Below are 16,341 nucleotides of genomic sequence, written 5' to 3'. Positions count from 1 at the left end.
AATTGGTCAAACGTTTAAAGTCAACTTAGCAGAGAAAAATGCAAGACAATAACTAGTTCCAGTGAGAGTAAACTGAATAGATGTCCTTATTCGGTTTCAGGTCACTTCTAACAAGTTTCTAGTATTTTCTAGACCAAAACATTGATTTGTAAATAGGGAAAACAAGATTGATCAACAGTGAAAGTCATTACTAGTTGCCAGAGCATGTGAGCGGAGTGTGAGTGGAAGGATTTTGGATGAAGCACAGAGTGGATTCTTTTAAAAAGTTGGAGTGTCTCCACTTATCTCAGCTCCATCCCTCTCTAATTTCCCTCCGGTACCACTCACACCGTGAGTTCGAAGATGCCCAGCCGAGAAGCTCAAAGTATCTTTATTGCTCCTTTCAGGGAAATTGGTTTGCAGCTAGGATTCATACAAAACACACAAAACATTCAACAGTGATGGACGACAACAAACAGCACATAGAGTGGTTCAGTAGGAGGTTCTACAGCGTCCAGGTCGAAGCAATCTTCAGACAACAGTTTATGGCAGCAGTGACAATGAAGACCTTTTATCTCGAGGTCCTTATAACATGCATTTTTAAAATGCATTTGAATGTATCCGTGAATTGTGCACACGCTACTTTCTGTCAAAAATTGACTGCTACAAGCTCGACGATGGAGTTTACAAAGAACTTCCAAAAGGAAACTGAGCGAGCGCCGAGCGATTTTTCATGGAGTGGGGTGCAATCTGAGTTGAATGCAGAGCAATATTGAGCAGGAGCGAAGGGCACGAACAGCTTCGTAAGCGAGGACCAGAAATTCTCAGCGCTCTACTCCGCTAACACGCTCCGCTAGTTTCAGCTCCAGACAACTGAGTACACCTGCGGGACAGACTTTATGCGATTGAAAAGAGGAACCTGGGACAGATCATAAGATTTAAGGCAGATGCTCACTACATGATGGATGGTCTGTTGCAGTCGAGATGTGTATTAAGAATACACAGTTTGGCAGAAAATGTCGCTGCCCTGCTGTGAAGGAGTTGGCACTCCGCTGCTCTGCCAGATTCACAACTGTATCTGGAAGACATCCCATATTTATCAAACACGCTTGACATTTATGACACCTTGCCAATTGTGTTGCTTCTCTGGACAAAGAAATTCCAGCAGGGTGTAGTACATGAAATCTGAGTGTGCTCAGTACCTGAGGTTTGCTGTTGCTATTTTTACTTTAGCAAGAAACAACAGTGAAAAAAAGGACCAAATAACTTTTCACTTCCTGTTTAGCATTACTTTCCTTCTTGTTAGTGCACTCTCTCCAGATTTCCCTTCCCTAGTTTCAGCTGGAGGTAGCAGTGCTAATTTGTGTACAAGATTCTTGCACATGTGTACCCACAAACAAAAGGCACCCAGTGATCTCCCGGTGAACCTGCTGTTGCCATGACAAGGTGTAAATTATAATTGTAAAATGGGACTTCTCTAAAATCTTTAGGGAGGCAAAACTAAAAACAAAACACATTTATATTTTCCAGAGTGGGCTTAAGGCCAGTTGTTTTGTGATTTCATTAGTTTTGCTGATGTAGCAGCACTGTGCTTCCATACTGAGAGCATTCTGCCTACATTACGAACACTGTATCTGTTGTTATACCTGGCCAGGCTTTGATTAGGCAGCTGATTTGCAGAGGAATTATAAATCAGAGACGCAGACTCGGTGTGGTTAATGCTGTCATCTGTATTCTGCTCTATAATACATGTACAAAGAGAGGAGTTACCTAACACAGCACACAGGGGAGCTTAAAAACATTATCATCCATCAGCTCCAGCCTTGCTAAAGCACATGAATAATTAGTCAACGCGGTCTGTTTTGATGTGGCACAGCAGAACTATTAGCTTTGACAGTAATAATCTACAGCTCACTAACTCATGTAACCCATGCTGATCCTCTGCAAACTTTCTTGCAGACACTATGCAACACTGCAAAGAACAATTCCTGCAGGTCATTTGAATTTACTAAACTTAACTTGAGTTGTCAGTATCACCTCTTTTCTACTGAGGGGGTGTATTTAAAAGTGGTAAGGATGATGGAAGTGGCAGATTTTGTCTTTGTGTTAATGAAATCTTTTTCGTTCTTATTTGCACCTGCAAAAGGTGAGATTTTTTTACGAGTGTAAATTAACATTTGAATTATTTGCCCATCAGTTTGAAGCCGTGTTTAGTACGCAGTGCAAAACAAATGAGTTTGCACCTACAGGAAGCGTTTGGTGTTTTCTGTTTTTTTCCAACTGAATATCAGCAGACGTGTGTCTTTGCAGCTCACTGTGAAGATTAAATAAAGCCTAAGAAGGAGAAGATAAAAAATGGGGGGAGCAAAAGCGCCTCGCTCATATGCCTCAATTGCAGTGCTGAGGGAGGGCTATTTCAGGACCTGTAAGTTGTGGCCTGCTATTCTCGTTGCAGGCATATGTGCCATTGATGGGTTTGGGTTTCGGAAATCCTTTGCTTTATGCTAATCAGGCGCAGTGTGGCAAGCAGACAGCTCTGGTGCGGTTGAAGTTGGCATGTCTACTCTACACTCAGTGTCTCTGCAAAGTTGCAATTACATTGGTAGTGAGAACAGAACTCTGCTTATAACATAGCCATGTAGCGTTATCCTTCCCCCCTTTGCTTCTACCATCTTCCCTTGTTTGTGAATGTGATTCAGAATTGGATTAGCCATGAACTCAAGACTCAAACATGTTTTATTTTTATTTTTGTCAAAGCTTGGTTTAAGTCCTCTGTGTGACTGATGTCACAAGACATCAAAAAGCTCAAAAAGACCCAAGGAACATTTCAACTGGCAGCAGGATCTTTTCTGAAGTTGCCTTTTCTGTGTTTCAAAGAGTGCTGAGGACTGGGGGCAATGTCTGACTGGTTCTCTATTTATTCAGCTTGCGGAAGGATTAAAAGCAGGGTGTCAAGGCTATGCTGCTGTTTGCAGACCTTTGTGATATTTCACAAGTATAAGGCAGTGTGGTGGGCTGTCTGCCAGCTGGTTTAACCAAAACCAGGGAAGACCTACTGGGAGAGCGCTCCTCCAGATGCAAACTCCTAACTCACGGGTGATGAGATAAACAGCAGGGTTCAGATTATGTCACCAGGCAGTGAGTGGAAGGTTTGGTATTGTAGAGTTTTAGTAACTGGGTATTGTTTCACTGTCTGGGTGTTTTCTGAAAAGAAAGCCTACTGGAAAAATAAAGCCTACTTGTACCTGATATTTGATGTCAGTATCAATATTTGTCAGTTAAATGAGCAAGATTTGTTCTGAGTGGAACATTTACAGGTGAAAAATAAACATTTCAGTGCTACAGTATCTGATAGACAGACTGGGAGATGGTCCTTATTGTCTGACATATACAGTGATACAGATTTATCTGCAATATGCTCATTTTGGCTGGCCCACTTATGTGTTGGCCACTGGTCCAGCATTTTCAGCGATAATTAGTTTATGATTTTCTCATCACTTCGTTATGAAAAAATGATTTCCTTGGTTGGTGCTTTATGTAATTAATTTTATATCTGTATAATTAATGTTACTATTGATGTCTCCGACAGGTCTGGTTACAACAACTTCAAGAAAGCTGGACAGGGAGCAGCAAGACGAGCACATTCTTGAGGTAAGCACTTCATTTTGTCAAATTTGAACTCTAAATTAAAAGTTGGAGACAGGTCGGTGTCAGCCACTCAGAGTCATGTATAAAATAATGAACAACATGATAATCAGACATCTTTAAAAACAAAAGATTTTCTGTCTCTGATGTTTGGCATATCTAGCCAACTCTGGCTGAGCTCCACACACTGCCAACAAAAACAAGTCTTGTATATTCAAGAAGGGTCCTTTCGGAATAATTTCACCTTGTACTGATTTCCGGACGAGGTCGGAAGGAGAGGCGGGAGGCGTGTGGGAGATCTCGGAGACTGTTCCCTTTGTTCTTTCCCACTGTTCCGTCTCGTGGATGGAGCAAGCTGGGACAGGAAGCTGTTGTCAGACCAAAAGGCCAATGTCTAAACTTGTGGGTTTTAATTGAGCTGGGCTCTGTTCTCTCCTGATGCTTCGCTCCCTCTTCCTCGCCACAGAACAGAGGTTGATAATAGCTGCTTTAATTGTGTTTCCGGTGCTGACAGGCAGCAGATTGGACGCCTTTTAATTATTGTTAGAAGTTACACAATTCAGTGATCACTGGGTGACGGTTAATGCTGGTGCATCTGGTGCCAGAGCAGTGTTGTATTTCATACTCTGATTGTACATTCCACTGCACTAATTGCATTATGGGACTGAGAGTAAATGATAGGGATGGAAGTGGGGAATGAGGGAAGACTGGGTTCTTTTAAGAAAATGCTTTGCTGATTAGTGAAATTAAATAAAAAGGCTGATGGAGAAAAACAATAAAAAGTAATATTTTGTGCTACACCTGTTGATTTTGTGACAAAAACTGAGCATCAAGGTCAGAAAAAGGTTCCATTCAAACCCAAAGCTCCTCTGGTGGTTTGCAGGAGACATAGAATTGCTACTTCCAACATGTGGTTGAAAGCTGTTGAATTACTATGTTGGAATTGGTGTCTCATTCAAAGTCTCTGTGTCTGTTTGAAAAAAGCAAATTCCCGCCTGAGTTTTGTTAATGTGTCTCATTTGACAAAATGCCTCCAGACAGACATTTAATAACCACATTAAAGACTCAGTTTAAACTCTGGTTGGCTTTAATGTTACGCCAAATTCAACACGCCTATTCCCTTCATGCTAATATTCGTGCTTTTCTTTATAATGTTTATTGCTTGAGCTCTCGATCATATCAGACACTGTAAATCCAGAGCACAAAGAACATTTTTCTGAAGAATAACTAATAAAAAGCCGCTCTCTCACGGTCCTATTTCATTTGAATATGAGTTGGAGGGATAATTTAAAGCAAGTAACTTTTGACCTAAATAGGTAGAAAGTGGCTGAGTGAACACAGGCTGGAAAGAGCTGTGTAACCATGGCAACTTAAGAAGTTTGTGTGTGTTGGTCAGTGGTTATTGGGAATCCAGCAGGAAACTCTTTATTGGGCCAAACATTCATGAGGCAGCACAGATCCCTTAACCCTACAATTTGCCCCCCCCCCCCCACACACACACACACACACACACACACACACACCTCAGTGTATCCTCGGGGCAGCTAATTGAGGGATAATCATGACTCAGGAGAATATATATGTGTGCACACATGCCTTTGTGTGTGAGCTGCGTGCTGGCAGAACAATTCAAATTGAAGACCTACCCGGTGTTGAAGTTTTTGTGCGAACTTGTTGTAGGAGAAGAAACGAAACATGTGGGGCCATGTGGAACATGTGGAGCAATTAGGGTGGGGGCTGTGTCAGCATTGTTTGCACCAAATGCCAAGAGGAGGTGGAGGGAGCACAGGGGGCCTTCAGCTTTTATGATGAGAAGGATGGGGGTTGGTAGTCGTCGTGTGCCTGTGTGTGAAAGCAAGAGAGGGAGCTAAAGGCAGAAAGGCAGTGGGGGAATTTCAGAAAAGGCAACGCTGCTCCTGATGGTCTGAGTGTGGGCTCTAGCGGCAGGATGAGAGGCCTCCATCCCAGGAAGGAGGGGGCTGGGTAAATAGCAAAAGTGGGACATGCCAGGACATGCTTAGGATTCAGGCCTGGGACTGAAGAGAGAGAACATTTTAATGGAAATGCAAAGGTGAATGGGCCATTCACATCTGTTGTCTGGAGCCTATCCCAGCATGCAGCTGGCAACACACAGGGTAACTGGACAGGCTACCAGTGTGGCTTATTTGACTTGGAAGTTAGATCCTACTGAGTCTATTTCCCTGATCAATCAATTATTTTATAAATGTCAAAAAGTGTAAAACTAACAAGCAAACAAATGAAAAAAACAGAACAAGCATTTTAAATTGTTTGCTTTGTGCAACCAGCACTCCAAAACCCAAACACATTCACTCTACATTATAGAACAATCACACATGAGGAGCTGTAACCAGTGAGTGTTTCTTCTTAAGAAATGATTTCAATGATGAGTCTACCACTGACAGTCACTTTGTGTTGCTCAATATGCTGTTGACCATTTAATCAACTGACACAACATTCAGCCACAAAACAGTGTAGATATATAATTACATTTTGAATCAAGTTTATGCGTTGTTTGTTTCCACTAGTAGCTCGAGACACTCTTAAGCTAAAGGGACGACACTCAACAAGTAAAGTATAGTAGAAACTAAAATTACCCTTTGAGCCTTACTGTTTGGGTTTCCAATTCATCTGAAGAACTTAGAACTGAGCAAAACACTTTTGATGAGGCTCCTGACCAACATGAGTTCCCGAGGCGAAGTTCCTGCAGTGGAAACTAGGCTTGGGCGGTATCCAACTTTCCATACGTATATGATGAGTTACGGTGAGTTCGCCACTTTCTGCAAGCTCTCTCAGCTTTTACAGACGACTAAATACACAATAGAAACTCACAAAGTCTTAACAAAAATAGTATCTCCCACCTTAAACCGAGAAATACCACTGTGCACCTTTGTAATAGTCGTTTCTTTTCGTCACAGAACTAAGACTGGCATAATTGCCTCGTTAACTCATTGTAAAACACACTTCCTTCATACTCATTAGAAACAAAATAAAACTAACCCAAACTGTCTTAGTTACTCTTTTTAGTTATCTGGTTAGTTAGTCCACTGTTGTAACAATCACCAGCTCCGGTTTTGGTAAAAAAAAACCAAACAAAATGTCCGTACCATTGCTGGGCTGCTGTTTACAGTCCTGTAACTTATCCCTTCCTCCCCCTCGGTGTCACCTCAGCTGCCTGTCCACCAGTAGGGACTGTAGACTGACCTCTGGTGCTGCATGCTGTGCACTACATACTATGAGTTTAATAGAAAGAAGAACGCCTTTATTTATGATGGTATTGAAAATCATACCGTCAGGATTTCCAAATACCCTGGTACACCATAATACTGTGATACTGCCCAGGCCTAGTGGAAACAGAGTTTGTCCTGACTCCCAGTGTTTGTGTAAATAACACTGAATGCATTAAAACAACAGTACTTCCATATGGTCAGTCAGAAAAAGCTGAAAGTTTTGCAATAGATAATCAGAACATAATGGCTTGGCTCAGATCCCCTCACTTCACAGCAGTGCTATACTGATGCAGTGAGACACCCTCCCTCTGGTGTAACTTCTCTGTCTTTTGTGTGGTTTCTCTAATTATCAAACAAAGGCTTTTAATGAAAATGTTCCAAAGAGACGCGTGTGGTGATGAATCTCTGGGTAGCTATAGTGTTCATGCACACAGATATACACACACTGCAGTGATGTTGGGATGCTGTGCTGGGACATTTTATTTCTATACTTGATGTTTCTCATCAAATTATGTTATATAATCAGTGATATCAGGCACTACACCTTCATACAGGAGGCTAAAACCCATGTGATCATAATGGAAATGTTCATTAAGCAGCACAGGATGGGCGCCGCATCCAACGTAACACATCCTCCATGAGAGAGATATTCACACTGAGTTTCTTGTAATTCCATTTCATTAATTCTGCTCGTACGAGTACTACGGACAGCTGCAGACACTGCGAGACAAACAAAAACACATTACTTTAGTAATTGAAACTACAGCACCAAATGGTGTGTTCCTGGCCTTGGACTCCTGACTGTTTTTAGTGAAGCACTTAGCAGATGGTTTTAAATGACTGTGGCATTTGTTCTGCCTTTCTACAGTATTTTGCAGCTCGGAGCTAGAAATGCTCACATCTCTGCCAGCGCCCAGTCGGCAGCGCTTTTTCTGGGACTCTATGAAAATTGTGTTTGTTTAGGTCAGCCTGTGGCTCTTTGCTTTTGATTAAACTCCTCAAACTGTGCTCTCAAATGTCCGAAGACACGGTGGAGTGTTAAACCGTGGCACAAATTACAAAGTGTTAGCACGCCACCAGTAATGCTTGATGTCATGATTTAAATTAGGGCCCCATTAACGATGCAGTTGTGGCGACATCGTCTTTTATACTGAGCACGTCTGGGGTTTTAAAAAAGCCCCCAGCCTTTAGTGGAGTGCAGTAAGACTTAATGTTTATTAGCAGTGCAAAATATTTGTTTGCAAGTTTGACACACGGCAGTGGAGTCAGTGCAGCTGGTGCTACCATGAAGAGGTGCAGCTAATTAAAAATAATTAGCTCTGGTGGGTTGTTCGTGTAGCAGCCATACAAGCTACTGTTATCATGATCACAGGCAAACAAATTAAATGTTATTTCAGATTAGCAAACTTTTGGGTTCACCTTAACAGCCTTCAGATGAACAAAGCGTGTTTACCTGAATACATCAGCCCTAGCTAGTGACTCTCCAGGGGCAACAGTGGATCTAGTATTATATAAGAAAATATGATAATATCTCTCTTGCTAATTTGGCTATAATTATTTCATTTCCAAGGCGATCTGGTAGTTACATCGCTGTGTGCATTAGAGCTGATACTAAAGGATGGCCTAAAATACCCCTAAATTGTGACAGTGCACCTTTGTACATAAAATTAGCTTATTAAATCTCAATTATTTGGCTAAAGCAGGTCCCACGAGTCTGACAGGCTCAGCGGTGTAACGCTGCTCCTTACAGACAAAAGTGGTTCCAACAGAGCAGCCACACAACCAGGGGACCACAATTGCTGCTATTAAAGTCCCGCACTCTCCCTGTCTAGTAGGGATAAAAAAATATATTTAAAATCCAATTTAGTCTTTTATTTCCCTGCTGGAGAATTCTGCCTTACAAGACTCAGAGAGTTGTATTTGTAGATCTGAAAAAGTCCCCCTTTTTACAACATCAAGACAGTTTCAGTCAGGGAGGAAGCACACTCTGTGGAGCACTTCATGACAAAGTATTTGACAGGATTCATTCATTATACTGTAGAGATTAGAGTATTAGGTTATGAGGTAATGGCCTGTGTATTTGTGTTTTTTCAAGTAAAAATGTTTATTTAACCTGCCAGCAAATCTTAGAAGGAGTTGCCTTTAAGTTTGGCTGCTAGTTAAGTTGCAGAGAAAGTAGTGGAATGAAAGCATGATGAAGGGAAAGCAAGCTTACCTTTTTTTTCCCTCTCTTTGATTTTTTTTGGCTTTCAAATGATGAGTTTCAAACACAGTTTTTTTTTTTATCTTAATATTTTTACATAATGTTGATTTTGCTGGAATTTATCACTTTAAAAAAATAATTTACTCTCTTCTCGTTCCAGAACTCGTAACACAATAACTATTAAAAGGGTTCAGGTCTTAATGTGTTGCGAGCAGTGGTTCCCAACTGGTGGGTTGTGGTCCAAAAGTGGGTCACTGGTCTATTCTGAAAGGAAAATAAAGTGACTCACAATTGTGACACACTGTATTTTGAAGAATAGTGAATTTCTGGTACAGAGCTGTTATTTTAAAGTGCCGTTTCCTGCTGTGTGTGTGTGTGATTGACAGGACGGACAGCTACTCGACAGAGACAGCAAACTATCTCAACGACATGGCCAAATGTTGAATATATTTAACTGTGTGGTTAAACAAGGTATTTTAATTGATAATTTAATAAGATGCACAGAGCATCAACAAACAAACACAGAACCAACAAGGACAGAAAAACATCCCCACCAACTCAGGAGCAAACAGAGAAAGCCAGACCAGCGAAAGGTCCAAAAGACAAGAACGAAAAAATAAATGAATAAAAAAAAAATAATAATAATTATCTATAGATAGATATATAGATATATAGATATAAACAATGAAAATAAAAAAAGATAAAATAAAAATGACGACAAATTAATTAAGTTGTGTGACATAAGAAGGGGAGTATAACTTGTTTCATTACAGTTTTTCAGCTTCCATATTTCCTTCAAAAGTTAAAAATGGTTGTTGATCCTTTAAGAAAACAACTGATTTTCTCCAACTGTAAATAATACATAACATCCATCATCCAGTGTCCATATGTTGGAGGTGAAGAGTCCTTCAGTTTACACAGGATGAGCCTTCTGGCCAGACGTGAGCAGAAAGAGACAGTGTCCGTTGGGGCTCTACTTAAGGTAGAAAAGGGGTTACTTCAAATATTGCCATAGATGGGGCAACCGGTCGTCCAAAAATTGTTGAAAAAGTTTAATGCCACACCTCGTCTGATATCTGTTCTCCAATAAACCATGTGGACCTTGAACTGATGACTAAGAAAGAATCTGGACCCTGTTGCTGGACCAATTGGGAACCACTGATTTAAAGTTCACTGCATCAGATATGTGCTTCCTTGCTGTCAGCACCAAACCTTTCAGTCTATGTTCTTGTTCTGAAGTTGTTATTCTCTCTCCTCAGATCACAGTCACCGATCACGGCGTTCCTGCCAAATCCACCACTGTCCGTGTCATCGTCCGAGTTCTCGATGAGAACGACAACAGGCCCATGTTCCTGGAGAAAATCTACAAGATCAAGCTCCCGGAGCGGGAGAGGCCAGAGAGAGAGCGAGCCACTAAGAGAGACCCAGTGTATCGGGTCATTGCATCAGACCGCGACGAGGGACCTAACGCCGAGATCTCTTACAGCATTGAGGAGGGGGATGAAAACGGGAAGTTCTTCATCGAGCCCAAAACCGGCCTGGTGTCTTCAAAGAAGTTCTCATCTGCTGGAGAATACGACATCCTTACAGTGAGTATCTATACCAGGGCCTCACCCTGTCCTCTGCCTGATAGTCTCAGTGAGCTGTAAATGTTTACAACAGATGCTTGTTTATTGTTTTACTGTTGTGTTCTCATTCTCCTCTCAAGTCTTCTTACCTCCTTTGTTTCTGCAGCTTGCTTTTTTTAGGGTTTTGTGTTTAAAAATGCAGTAAAGGAAGTCTCTGTTAAAGAGACAAGAAGATAATTGGTCCAGACACATCATGTTGGTCCACAAGTGGGGAAGGAAATTACTTGCAAAAAGATTCTACTTAAAATTATAGGGAGCATATTCCAACCACCAGCCCACACTATCCAATTAGGATGTCATTGTTACAAGGATGTTCAGTATGTTTGCTTTATTACTGTAGACTTATTATGCTGCATTTCCACTGTGTGGAACGGCACAGCGCTACAGAATCAAACTCGCGCTTTTTAATTTTCCATCGGCAAAAGTTGTGGATTGTACCTGGTACTGTTTTTGGTACCAAGAAGATAGTTATTGCAAAAATATCAAATATGTTGATATTAGTTTAGGGCCATATTGCCCACCCCTAACTGGTACCAAAAGTTAGTCGAGTTGAGTTGAGCAGTAAGGTGCAGTGTAAATACAGCATTACTGTGGAGCCTTCGTCATCAAAAGCCTGATTAGTCAATCGTTATTGTGACTTGTTATTGGCCATTAACAAACTTACAGTTTACAGCACTCGAAAAAAATTCTTCTCATCATGGCAGCTGTTGAGAGTATCTTAGAATTACCGAGGAATTAATGTGTTATATGTGTGAAAAAATGAGTGTTATCTGTCAGTGTTCCGCCTGGGAGACGTAGTTTAGTCATCACAGTTGGCTGTGATAAACTGCTGAGGTGTTAACTTGATGCTCGTCTTTTTTGGTGTTTTCACCTAGATTTTATGTCCCCATATACACCAGTAAGTTGTGTCTCCTGCTGCAAGAGGACGCTGCTCACCACAGTTTACAGTAATTCCAGTCCTCACACAAAGGTTAAATCACAAAAGAATACCGCACAAAAGGTGTTTTGTTATTCAAAACGCACAGTTCTAACGCCATGTGGACAGCTCGGAGGACAGAAAAGCTTTAACAACTGAAACACAAGCCATTCTGTGGACTGGTGCCATATATTAGTGGTTCTACTTACAGAAGATCTATTGGTGCATTTTTTCTTTAAGCATTAACGAGCAAGCGTCAACACAAACTCCCCGCATATGTACTTCTGAAGAGTTTCAGGCAGAGGATCCAACAGAGAGACGTACAGAAACTCAGTTGCAACGAAATGTTACATAACACTGTGTAACATCTTTCATTCCGCCTCTCTCTCAGATTAAAGCCGTCGACAACGGACGCCCTCAGAAATCCTCCACTTGTCGCCTCCACATCGAGTGGATCCCCAAGCCAGAATTGCCGGCCGATGCGGCCCCTCTGCTTTTCGAGGAGTCCCCCTTCACCTTCTCTGTGATGGAAAGCGACCCCGTGGCGCACATGGTGGGGGTCGTTGCCACAGAGTCCTCTGATGTTCCTGTGTGGTTTGAAATCACAGGTAATGCCTCCTTCTCGTGCATCTCTGTCGCGTGTGTGTGCATGTATACTGTCGAAATGCCCCATGTTAGAGAAATGCATCGTAGGTGGAAGAACTCTTTTGAGGACTAACATAGTGTTTGTGTGTGGAAGGACAAATTTTGTTTGTAGAGACTAGTGCAGAACCTGCGTGTTTAGCCCCTATGTAGATTTGATGGCAGTTACTGTTTACAAGTTGTTAATTAAGCTAAACATGCATACATTGAAGGCAAGGCCAGTAGCATTTTGTTAGCCAGCGTCAAATCATCAAACCATTTTTCTCATTTTCACTTTTTCCATACTTCTGCTCTCTGCCTCAGAGGGCAGATTAGATAACAGCATAGTACTGTAAATTAATGGCTCAGAAACAATAAATATTGATAGTTTTCCCGGCTGCCCCGAGTGAGCCAACTGAGATGAAGTATATTTCCCCAGAATTTTAATTGACAACTCTTTTTTAAAGTGTTAAAACTTAATTTGTCTCCTCTCAAATGTGTTTTTTTTAAACTTGTGATAGGCACTGTATGCATGAGAAGACTTAAATTGACTGCTTTCAAAATGCTTGCCTCTTCCTTCTTCCTCCCAGCCTGTCCTCCCTCTAATCAATGTCTGACTGACACGTCTCTTTTCTTCTCCTCTCTCTGTGCTCCGCTTACCGCTTTCCTCTTTCTCTGGAATGTTCTGTTTGGTTGGATTTTTGCAAGACGGCATAGAGGATACTGAGATGTTTTACATCCTTCAGATGGCTTGTGACCACAACTGTACAGCAGAAGGTAGCTGCTGGGATCTCCTAATAGGCTGAGTCATATTAAGAGATCATCCCACACTGTGTGTTGGTGCTGCCTGTTGGCTGTGGTTGAACTGTGTCGTGCTGCTGGATTGATGTTGTGCCACGTTTTTCCCCCCTAAACCTGTGACCTGATTAAGAGTCTCAAGAGAAAATGGAAAACCTCCTCTCCTCTCATTATGTGAATTACAGCTTCATTTTACATCCACTGTTGTGTGGTTGAGCCTTCATATTTCAGCATTCAGTGTGTAAAAGATATGTTGTGTAGTTATTATTCATTGCTTGTATGTGCCCGTCATTTTTTTGTGTGGGGGAATTGCATGAATTATGTGGATTATTTTCTGATAAACAAGACACCTCTACTGATAGTTGGTGATATCAGCATAAGTGTTTCTGTTCATTATTATGTTCAAAATCATCACAGCTGAGAGTTGATGTTTGTTTGCCCATCTCAGCGCCCTCATTTCCTGTTTGTGCAACCTTGCTACACGCACACAACTAAATGACAATTTGTCACTAATCTTTTGTCCCTCTTTGTTTGTACAAAAAAAATGATTCCACAGGTGGTAATTATGACAGCCGCTTTGACGTGGGCAAGGCCAGTGGAACCCTGATTGTTGCGCGGCCCCTGGACGCCGAGCAGAAATCAAATTACAACCTGACGGTGGAAGCCACAGACGGGACACGAACTGTCAGCACCCAGGTAATTGAAACACTAATGAAACGGCTGGAAGCTGATGAGGCAGTTGTCATGGTTCTGTTTTTCCTCATGTTAGAAATAGCAGGAAGAATGGGACGGGTAATGAGTGAAGCATCGGCCAAACTGTTGTGTTTGTTATGATATATTTGTGTCGTGATGCTATCATCACTCTCAACTGGCTCAGGAAAATTGACTGTTTACAGGTTTGAGTCTCATTACATCCTTACATGACCTGACTTCTAACTCCGTAATGTGGCCTTGCAAAAACTGGACAGGTAATACAAAACTATGGGCTATGATTCAGTAAGGCTGTGCTGTTGGAAGAGATCTTCTCATATTGTCTGGTGCTGCCTGTAGGGTGTGGTTGAATTGTGTTTTACTGCTAGATTTACTGCTGTATTTTCATTATCAGCTCCACAGAGACAGATCTTTTGATTAAAAAAAGATAGTTTGACATTTTGAGAAATATGCTTATTCACTTTCTCGGCAAGGTTTAGATAATAGCACTTTAATATCTGTCTGCACAATATAAGGCAATGGGTAAGTTAAGCTTAATGTTAAGAGTAGGCATGCCCTTACAAACCTGGCTCGAAATGGGAAATAGGCTCTAAATTATTAAAAACTCAAAGTATTGCTAAGGTCTGGAGTTTTTTTTTGCTATCGGTACTTCAGGGAGTGAGATTTCCATAGCTGAAAATAAGGTTATCAAGCAATTATTATCAGTTCTCTCTTTCTCTCTGTGGCTGTATTTGCGCGAGGGGTGAGTTTGTGCTTTTACACACACTCACACACTGACTCCAGTAAAACTTCTAGCACTCGTCATGGTAGAGAAAGCAAAACAATCACAAGTATGGCTGCATTTTACTCAAGTAGATGTTGATAATGCATGTTGTCACAAATGTTATAAAAAGGAAGGTTAGCTGGCAGTTTATCAAAATATTTGGCAAACAAGCAGAAAATAAATCTGCAGAAATGCTCAGTTTTTGCCCTCTGTCCTCGTTTACTGCAGATGATGTTAGCTATAGCCCTGTTTCCACCGAGCAGTACAGTACGGTACAGTTTTCCGTTTCCACTGTGAAAAGTTGTGGATGGTACCAATGGGACCATTCCGAACTGTCCCCATTTTTGCTCCCCCCTCTGTTGGGGTACCTAACACAGAGATCTGGTAGTGAAAGGTAGAGCTGTGAACGAGTGTTATCAGTAGACTGTAACTATAAAATGAAAGGATGTTTTGCTGCCTCTTGCAGCAGCTGGAGTCTGAGAAAAAACTAACTTCCTTCACTGGGCCGACTGCTGGCAACTTTTAAGATGGAACGTTAACTTGTGATGTTACTCAATGCACGAGTTAATGACATGAATCCATCGAAACACCTTAAATTTCACTGTGACAACTTAGACCATTACTTTAGTTTTTATATTACATGCACTAATGAGTGAATCTTCAAGCATATATATATATATATATATATACAGTACAGGCCAAAAGTTTGGACACACCTTCTCATTCAATGCGTTTTCTTTATTTTCATGACTATTTACATTGTAGATTCTCACTGAAGGCATCAAAACTATGAATGAACACATGTGGAGTTATGTACTTAACAAAAAAAGGTGAAATAACTGAAAACATGTTTTATATTCTAGTTTCTTCAAAATAGCCACCCTTTGCTCTGATTACTGCTTTGCACACTCTTGGCATTCTCTCCATGAGCTTCAAGAGGTAGTCACCTGAAATGGTTTCCACTTCACAGGTGTGCCTTATCAGGGTTAATTAGTGGAATTTCTTGCTTTATCAGTGGGGTTGGGACCATCAGTTGTGTTGTGCAGAAGTCCGGTTAATACACAGCCAACAGCCCTATTGGACAACTGTTAAAATTCATATTATGGCAAGAACCAATCAGCTAACTAAAGAAAAATGAGTGGCCATCATTACTTTAAGAAATGAAGGTCAGTCAGTCCGGAAAATTGCAAAAACTTTAAATGTGTCCCCAAGTGGAGTCGCAAAAACCATCAAGCACTACAACGAAACTGGCACACATGAGGACCGACCCAGGAAAGGAAGACCAAGAGTCACCTCTGCTTCTGAGGATAAGTTCATCCGAGTCACCAGCCTCAGAAATGGCAAGGAGGAGGAGCATGGAGGAGGAGGTGTGATGGTTTGGGGGTGTTTTGCTGGTGACACTGTTGGGGATTTATTCAAAATTGAAGGCACACTGAACCAGCATGGCTACCACAGCATCCTGCAGCGACATGCCATCCCACCCAGTTTGCGTTTAGTTGGACGATCATTTATTTTTCAACAGGACAATGACCCCAAACACACCTCCAGGCTGTGTAAGGGCTATTTGACCAAGAAGGAGAGTGATGGAGTGCTGCAGCAGATGACCTGGCCTCCACAGTCACCGGACCTGAACCCAATCGAGATGGTTTGGGGTGAGCTGGACCACAGAGTGAAGGCAAAGGGGCCAACAAGTGCTAAACACCTCTGGGAACTCCTTCAAGACTGTTGGAAAACCATTTCAGGTGACTACCTCTTGAAGCTCATGGAGAGAATGCCAAGAGTGTGCAAAGCAGTAATCAGAGCAAAGGGTGGCTATTTTGAAGAAACTA

The 16,341-nt window shown here is 41.6% G+C and overlaps 1 protein-coding gene across 8 annotated transcripts in view; it reads left to right on the top strand.

Annotated features, from left to right (window-relative positions):
- fat1a (FAT atypical cadherin 1a) overlaps positions 1-16,341 on the top strand; it is a 90,805-nt gene that overhangs the window by 35,741 nt on the left and 38,723 nt on the right. For 6 of the 8 annotated variants that reach the window (XR_004501557.2, XR_013490759.1, XM_033624378.2 and 3 more), the window contains exons 4-8: positions 3,569-3,630; positions 10,335-10,664; positions 12,011-12,227; positions 12,949-13,017; positions 13,595-13,734. Coding sequence is in view for 6 of the 8 variants with exons in the window: in XM_033624378.2 (XP_033480269.2) it covers positions 3,569-3,630; positions 10,335-10,664; positions 12,011-12,227; positions 12,949-13,017; positions 13,595-13,734 (818 nt within the window). In the remaining 2 variants the exon portion in view is untranslated. The remainder of the gene's footprint in view (positions 1-3,568; positions 3,631-10,334; positions 10,665-12,010; positions 12,228-12,948; positions 13,018-13,594; positions 13,735-16,341) is intronic. The other 2 variants (XM_033624381.2, XM_033624380.2) reach the window with 1 other exon arrangement.

This window comes from Epinephelus lanceolatus, chromosome 3 (genome assembly GCF_041903045.1).
Source record: "Epinephelus lanceolatus isolate andai-2023 chromosome 3, ASM4190304v1, whole genome shotgun sequence".
Classification (NCBI taxonomy): domain Eukaryota; kingdom Metazoa; phylum Chordata; class Actinopteri; order Perciformes; family Serranidae; genus Epinephelus; species Epinephelus lanceolatus.
Note: the sequence above shows the minus strand (reverse complement) of the source record. Positions and strands in the feature narration are given on the sequence as shown.